The sequence below is a fragment of the Oncorhynchus gorbuscha genome, unplaced genomic scaffold (genome assembly GCF_021184085.1).
Source record: "Oncorhynchus gorbuscha isolate QuinsamMale2020 ecotype Even-year unplaced genomic scaffold, OgorEven_v1.0 Un_scaffold_2335, whole genome shotgun sequence".
NCBI lineage: Eukaryota > Metazoa > Chordata > Actinopteri > Salmoniformes > Salmonidae > Oncorhynchus > Oncorhynchus gorbuscha.
Genome location: NW_025746879.1, coordinates 74,104 through 82,707, shown reverse-complemented (window position 1 = coordinate 82,707; position 8,604 = coordinate 74,104). Strand labels below are relative to the sequence as shown.

The following is an 8,604-nucleotide window of genomic DNA, read 5'->3' as shown; positions in this document are numbered from 1 at the left end:
AATAATAATAAGTCTTATATGTCATTTATGTGCATCATTAACAGAGTTCAAATAAAACTAAGCCTTGAATTATAATAGCTGCCAAAGGCGTAGGACAATTCCAATTTTCAAGCAGCCTTCACAATCTTTTTCACCGTAACTTTTTCATTTAAGTTTAACAGTAATCGCTGAATAATTTGCAGACAGAGATTGACGAATAAACAATTAGCATAGGATGGATGGATGCTAGATAGATCATACTTCCCAGTAGGTTTTTAGTACCAAAACAATAGATTATTGTTCTTGTACAGCTTAACGACGATTTGAACAAAACAATTTCTTCTGTTGTAACTAATCTCTCACTATGATGTCATCGGTAATGCATGTGTTTCTATAAATACACAAAACAACTCATTCAAGTTTTTTGAAACATGATCCATTCATTTTTAGCTGTTTGTGTGGACTTTGAATCAGGGTAGATCCTGTGTCTAGTTCACTGCACATCACAGTCCTTGTTCTCGTAGTTCAGTTATCAGCCTTGTCCTCTGTTCTGTACACTCCACTGTGGAACTCCGGGACTCTCCACTCTAGAAGTCTGGAACAGTTCAGTCCTTGTGGTCCGTTGGTGGTAAACAGAACCTTTATGCTACCAGGCCGAGTCTGGCGATCTTTGCCGAGAGGAATGAGTGGAGGATGAAGACGATAGGCTTTGGGCACGAGTGGAGGTCCAGCTGCTGAACATAGAACAGGAGAGAATGTTAGATGTTACATTCTAGTTCTAATGGTGAGTTCTATTATATTACAGTTTCATGAGTTCTAATGGTGAGTTCTATTATATTACAGTTCCATGAGATCTAATGGTGAGTTCTATTGTATTACAGTTCCATGAGTTCTAATGGTGAGTTCTATTGTATTACAGTTCCATGAGATCTAATGGTGAGTTCCATTATATTACAGTTCCATGAGATCTAATGGTGAGTTCCATTAGTTCTATTATATTACAGTTCCATGAGATCTAATGGTGAGTTCCATTAGTTCTATTATATTACAGTTCCATGAGATCTAATGGTGAGTTCCATTAGTTCTATTATATTACAGTTCCATGAGATCTAATGGTGAGTTCCATTAGTTCTATTATATTACAGTTCCATGAGATCTAATGGTGAGTTCCATTAGTTCTATTATATTACAGTTCCATGAGATCTAATGGTGAGTTCTATTATATTACAGTTCCATGACTGGTCCTTCTGTAGCTCAGTTGATAGAGCATGGCGCTTGTAACGCCAGGGTAGTGGGTTCGATGGGAGTTCCATACATAGAATGTATGCACACATGACTGTAAGTCGCTTTGGATAAAAGCGTCTGCTAAATAGCATATATTATTATTATTATTATTATTATTACTTCTAATGGTGAGTTCTATTATATTACAGTTCCATGAGATTTAATGGTGAGTTCCATTAGTTCTATTATATTACAGTTCCATGAGATCTAATGGTGAGTTCCATTATATTACAGTTCCATGAGATCTAATGGTGAGTTCTATTATATTACAGTTCCATGAGTTCTAATGGTGAGTTCCATTAGTTCTATTATATTACAGTTCCATGAGATCTAATGGTGAGTTCTATTATATTACAGTTCCATGAGATCTAATGGTGAGTTCTATTATATTACAGTTCCATGAGATCTAATGGTGAGTTCTATTATATTACAGTTCCATGAGATCTAATGGTGAGTTCTATTATATTACAGTTCCATGAGATCTAATGGTGAGTTCTATTATATTACAGTTCCATGAGATCTAATGGTGAGTTCTATTATATTACAGTTCCATGAGATCTAATGGTGAGTTCTATTATATTACAGTTCCATGAGATCTAATGGTGAGTTCTATTATATTACAGTTCCATGAGATCTAATGGTGAGTTCTATTATATTACAGTTCCATGAGATCTAATGGTGAGTTCTATTATATTACAGTTCCATGAGATCTAATGGTGAGTTCTATTATATTACAGTTCCATGAGATCTAATGGTGAGTTCTATTATATTACAGTTCCATGAGATCTAATGGTGAGTTCCATTATATTACAGTTCCATGAGTTCTAATGGTGAGTTCTATTATATTACAGTTCCGTGAGATCTAATGGTGAGTTCCATTATATTACAGTTCCATGAGTTCTAATGGTGAGTTCTATTATATTACAGTTCCATGAGTTCTAATGGTGAGTTCTATTATATTACAGTTCCATGATTGAGTTCTATTATATTACAGTTCCATGAGTTCTAATGGTGAGTTCCATTATATTACAGTTCCATGAGATCTAATGGTGAGTTCCATTAGTTATATTATATTAAAGTTCCATGAGATCTAATGGTGAGTTCTATTATATTACAGTTCCATGAGATATAATGGTGAGTTCCATTATATTACAGTTCCATGAGTTCTAATGGTGAGTTCTATTATATTACAGTTCCATGAGATCTAATGGTGAGTTCTATTATATTACAGTTCCATGAGTTCTAATGGTGAGTTCTATTATATTACAGTTCCATGAGATCTAGTGGTGAGTTCCATTATATTACAGTTCCATGAGATCTAATGGTGAGTTCCATTATATTACAGTTCCATGAGATCTAATGGTGAGTTCCATTACTTCTATTATATTACAGTTCCATGAGATCTAATGGTGAGTTCTATTATATTACAGTTCCATGAGATCTAATGGTGAGTTCCATTAGTTCTATTATATTACAGTTCCATGACTTCTAATTGTGAGTTCCATTAGTTATATTATATTACAGTTCCATGACATCTAATGGTGAGTTCTATTGTATTGCAGTTCCATGAGTTCTAATGGTGAGTTCTATTATATTACAGTTCCATGAGATCTAATGGTGAGTTCTATTATATTACAGTTCCATGAGATCTAATGGTGAGTTCCATTATATTACAGTTCCATGAGTTCTAATGGTGAGTTCTATTATATTACAGTTCCATGAGTTCTAATGGTGAGTTCTATTATATTACAGTTCCATGAGTTCTAATGGTGAGTTCTATTATATTACAGTTCCATGAGTTCTAATGGTGAGTTCCATTAGTTCTATTATATTACAGTTCCATGAGATCTAATGGTGAGTTCTATTATATTACAGTTCCATGAGTTCTAATGGTGAGTTCTATTATATTACAGTTCCATGAGATCTAATGGTGAGTTCTATTATATTACAGTTCCATGAGTTCTAATGGTGAGTTCTATTATATTACAGTTCCATGAGATCTAATGGTGAGCTCTATTATATTACAGTTCCATGAGATCTAATGGTGAGTTCTATTATATTACAGTTCCATGAGTTCTAATGGTGAGTTCTATTATATTACAGTTCCATGAGATCTAATGGTGAGTTCTATTATATTACAGTTCCATGAGATCTAATGGTGAGTTCTAGTTCTAATGGTGAGTTCTATTATATTACAGTTCCATGAGATCTAATGGTGAGCTCTATTATATTACAGTTCCATGAGATCTAATGGTGAGTTCTATTATATTACAGTTCCATGAGATCTAATGGTGAGCTCTATTATATTACAGTTCCATGAGATCTAATGGTGAGTTCTATTATATTACAGTTCCATGAGTTCTAATGGTGAGTTCTATTATATTACAGTTCCATGAGATCTAATGGTGAGCTCTATTATATTACAGTTCCATGAGATCTAATGGTGAGTTCTATTATATTACAGTTCCATGAGTTCTAATGGTGAGTTCTATTATATTACAGTTCCATGAGATCTAATGGTGAGCTCTATTATATTACAGTTCCATGAGATCTAATGGTGAGTTCTATTAGTTCCATTATATTACAGTTCCATGAGATCTAATGGTGAGTTCCATTAGTTCTATTATATTACAGTTCCATGAGATCTAATGGTGAGTTCTATTATATTACAGTTCCATGAGATCTAATGGTGGGTTCCATTATATTACAGTTCCATGAGTTCTAATGGTGAGTTCTATTATATTGCAGTTCCATGAGATCTAATGGTGGGTTCCATTAGTTCTATTATATTACAGTTCCATGAGATCTAATGGTGAGTTCTATTATATTACAGTTCCATGAGTTCTAATGGTGAGTTCCATTAGTTCTATTATATTACAGTTCCATGAGATCTAATGGTGAGCTCTATTATATTACAGTTCCATGAGATCTAATGGTGAGTTCTATTATATTACAGTTCCATGAGTTCTAATGGTGAGTTCTATTATATTACAGTTCCATGAGATCTAATGGTGAGCTCTATTATATTACAGTTCCATGAGATCTAATGGTGAGTTCTATTAGTTCCATTATATTACAGTTCCATGAGATCTAATGGTGAGTTCCATTAGTTCTATTATATTACAGTTCCATGAGATCTAATGGTGAGTTCTATTATATTACAGTTCCATGAGATCTAATGGTGGGTTCCATTATATTACAGTTCCATGAGTTCTAATGGTGAGTTCTATTATATTGCAGTTCCATGAGATCTAATGGTGGGTTCCATTAGTTCTATTATATTACAGTTCCATGAGATCTAATGGTGAGTTCTATTATATTACAGTTCCATGAGTTCTAATGGTGAGTTCCATTAGTTCTATTATATTACAGTTCCATGAGATCTAATGGTGAGCTCTATTATATTACAGTTCCATGAGATCTAATGGTGAGTTCTATTATATTACAGTTCCATGAGTTCTAATGGTGAGTTCTATTATATTACAGTTCCATGAGTTCTAATGGTGAGTTCTATTATATTACAGTTCCATGAGTTCTAATGGTGAGTTCTATTATATTACAGTTCCATGAGATCTAATGGTGAGTTCCATTAGTTCTATTATATTACAGTTCCATGAGATCTAATGGTGAGCTCTATTATATTACAGTTCCATGAGATCTAATGGTGAGTTCTATTATATTACAGTTCCATGAGATCTAATGGTGAGTTCTATTATATTACAGTTCCATGAGATCTAATGGTGAGTTCCATTATATTACAGTTCCATGACTTCTAATTGTGAGTTCCATTAGTTCTATTATATTACAGTTCCATGAGATCTAATGGTGAGTTCTATTATATTACAGTTCCACGAGATCTAATGGTGAGTTCTATTATATTACAGTTCCATGAGTTCTAATGGTGAGTTCTATTATATTACAGTTCCATGAGTTCTAATGGTGAGTTCTATTATATTACAGTTCCATGAGTTCTAATGGTGAGTTCTATTATATTACAGTTCCATGAGTTCTAATGGTGAGTTCTATTATATTACAGTTCCATGAGTTCTAATTGTGAGTTCTATTATATTACAGTTCCATGAGTTCTAATGGTGAGTTCCATTATATTACAGTTCCATGAGATCTAATGGTGAGTTCCATTAGTTATTTTCTATTCCAGTTGTAGTGTTCTGAGAGTAGAACACATCTAAACATAGTTATTTTCATAAACAGCAGAGGGACTTGCAGGACAGTGTTTCAGTATGCCCATGTATGACTCATTTCCTGTTTAACGTATAGGGGATTCTGTGGAAACGTTTCCATCTTTACTTGTTTGTGTTCATTTAACCGGGTCGAAGTCGAGCAAAAGAGAAACTGCAATGAAATATGAGTCAACTGGGTGTTTTTATCCTCCATGAAATACGGTCTCATGTAAAGTCATCAACTAACAGAGACGGTTGTTTAGAGTGATCCTGTCCCTAGTAGAAACAATGGTCCCGATAGGTGAATGATAACCAGGTTAATGTAGGGGAAAGGTCACATGGTGGATCTACTGTAATGTGGAATATCAAGAGGAGGATGCCTTGCTTCTTGTTTTTTTTTTAAACACACTTACAATTTCACCCTCTTTTCCACTGAAATCCAGGAAGAGCATCCTGACCCCGTCATCGGAGGACATCTTGAGGCGTTCGAAGGGGTAGCAGAGGAGAGGTTTGGCTTGTTTCTGGTTCCCCTGGTCCACCTGGTCCTCCCCCTTCTGCTCAGCCAGGACAGAGAAGCCCTGCTCGTAGTGGATTACCAGCCTGCACTCCTGGCCCTTGTACACACAGCCTGGAACAGGACAATAGAATGGGGTAACTCCTGGCCCTTGTACACACAGCCTGGAACAGGACAATAGAATGGGGTAACTCCTGGCCCTTGAACACACAGCCTGGAACAGGACAATAGAATGGGGTAACTCCTGGCCCTTGAACACACAGCCTGGAACAAGACAATAGAATGGGGTAACCCTGGCCCTTGAACACACAGCCTGGAACAGGACAATAGAATGGGGTAACTCCTGGCCCTTGAACACACAGCCTGGAACAGGACAATAGAATGGGGTAACTCCTGGCCCTTGAACACACAGCCTGGAACAGGACAATAGAATGGGTAACTCCTGGCCCTTGAACACACAGCCTGGAACAGAACAACATACTGCTGGGTGAATAAAGTTCCACTAATCTTTCAGTATTGTTTAAACTGTACACACATCCCAAATCAAAGGGGCAGCTAGAGAACAGCTAGGAACAGTAGGAAGGGAGGACGCAGGATTCCAACCACTGTCTCCAGGCTTGCAATATACACTATGTTCTTGTGCTGGGAGTGTTGCTACTAGACCCCAACAAGCTATGTACTGCTAGGTCATTCCTGAACCTTATACTTCCAGCCTGTAACAGGACAACAGCTGGGTGAAAACAAGGCCCTGTTCTGGCTGTATATTAGGACAACTGCTGCTTGCTGCTAGTGGGTGGGAAATTAGTTCTGGAGCAGATGTCAGCCATTTTAAATCCAGATAAGGGATTTGGCTTGTATTTTACTTAGACAAAAAACAGACAACGGCTGTATTTCACATTTGTTGTTTTTCTAATCAATCCCTTTTAAAACTACCATTTATGTCCCTGCTTTGCCTGTTTTATTTTACTAGGCAAGTCAGTTAAGAAAAAAATTATTATTTTCAATGATGGCCTAGTAACAGTGGGTTAACTGCCTTGTTCAGGGCCAGAAAGACAGATTTTTACCTTGTCAGCTCGGGGATTCAATCTTTGCAACCTTTCGGTTACTAGTCCAAAGCTCTAACCACTAGGCTACCTGCCGCCCCTACACTCTAACCACTAGGCTACCTGCCTGCCCCTACACTCTAACCACTAGGCTACCTGCCGCCCCTACACTCTAACCACTAGGCTACCTGCCTGCCCCTACACTCTAACCACTAGGCTACCTGCCGCCCCTACACTCTAACCACTAGGCTACCTGCCGCCCCTACACTCTAACCACTAGGCTACCTGCCGCCCCTACACTCTAACCACTAGGCTACCTGCCGCCCCTACACTCTAACCACTAGGCTACCTGCCTGCCCCTACACTCTAACCACTAGGCTACCTGCCGCCCCTACACTCTAACCACTAGGCTACCTGCCGTCCCTACACTCTAACCACTAGGCTACCTGCCGCCCCTACACTCTAACCACTAGGCTACCTGCCGTCCCTACACTCTAACCACTAGGCTACCTGCCGCCCCTACACTCTAACCACTAGGCTACCTGCCGTCCCTACACTCTAACCACTAGGCTACCTGCCTGCCCCTACACTCTAACCACTGCCGTCCCTACCTATAGATTTTTTTAAATATATAATGTTGTACTCTTTGAACGTCTGATTCCTTGTCTGTCCCATATACAATACACTGATCTGTGTGTCAGATATATCGATTCCCATGCTGTCAATCCCAGCCCTCGACATCGCTCCATGCTCATCAGACAGGATCTCCTGTGCTGAGAGCAGGATGGACCAGCTCTATTGGATCAGTGTCAACAAGATACTTCTGAAACCACTTTACATGTGTTCCAGTAAAGCTCTGCCAATCCCTCTAAGGCTTGTGTGGCTCTCTGTGAAGCGGTAACAGCCTTTTGTAAAGACTCAAGCTAAGATGGAACACTTTACTGATCAACACACACTGTTTCTTGGAAAGGCAGTTTCACAAAGGACTTATCTTCTTTAGAGGGTGGTCCGAAAGGTATTGTTGTGTTAAAGGCATTGTCCGTATCATATCGTCCTCATATTGCTGTCACAACAACATTCTCTTAATACTGACTTAGAATTACCTGTGGGAAGAAGTTGTATGGAAAGGTCAGAGGTCAAACTAACATGTACCCAACACTCTCAGGTGTTTGTGTTTTTCTGTTCCACAATAAGGAAATACTACTCCCTACCTGAATGCTTGACCTGTGTGACTCCCACCACTTTCCCACCAACAGGGAAACACACACACAAAGATGCTTTCAGTCAGACACAAAGACCCTCCTTTCAGAGTGGCAAAACACAGAAACCTCCCCAAGGAAAGCAAGGTGGATCCAGTTTGGTTACTATAACTACCAGAATCCTTAAAAGGTCATTTATGGACTTTTGAGTGATTTCTAGCCCTGTAGGATCTGTGAGTCCTAGTTTATCCCCAAGCTCTAACCCTTTAGGGTGTAGGAGTAGTTTATCCCCAAGCTCTAACCATATAGGGTCTAGGAGTAGTGTTTCCCAAGCTCTAACCCTGTAGGGTCTAGGAGTAGTTTACCCCCAAGCTCTAACCCTGTAGGGTCTAGGAGTAGTTTAC

At 38.3% G+C, this 8,604-nt stretch overlaps 1 protein-coding gene across 4 annotated transcripts in view; it reads right to left on the bottom strand.

Moving 5' to 3' along the window:
- Window positions 1-240: 240 nt before the first annotated feature.
- LOC124025668 (beta-1-syntrophin-like) overlaps window positions 241-8,604 on the bottom strand; it is a 71,029-nt gene continuing 62,665 nt past the window's right edge. Inside the window, exons 6-7 of one of the 4 annotated variants that reach the window (XM_046339005.1) lie at window positions 5,858-6,420; window positions 241-710 (exon numbers count right to left, since the gene is read on the bottom strand). In XM_046339005.1, the coding sequence (XP_046194961.1) occupies window positions 621-710; window positions 5,858-6,420 (653 nt within the window). In that variant the 3' untranslated portion in view covers window positions 241-620. Of the gene's footprint in view, window positions 714-5,857; window positions 6,421-8,604 lie in introns of those variants that run through there. The other 3 variants (XM_046339004.1, XM_046339006.1, XM_046339007.1) reach the window with 3 other exon arrangements.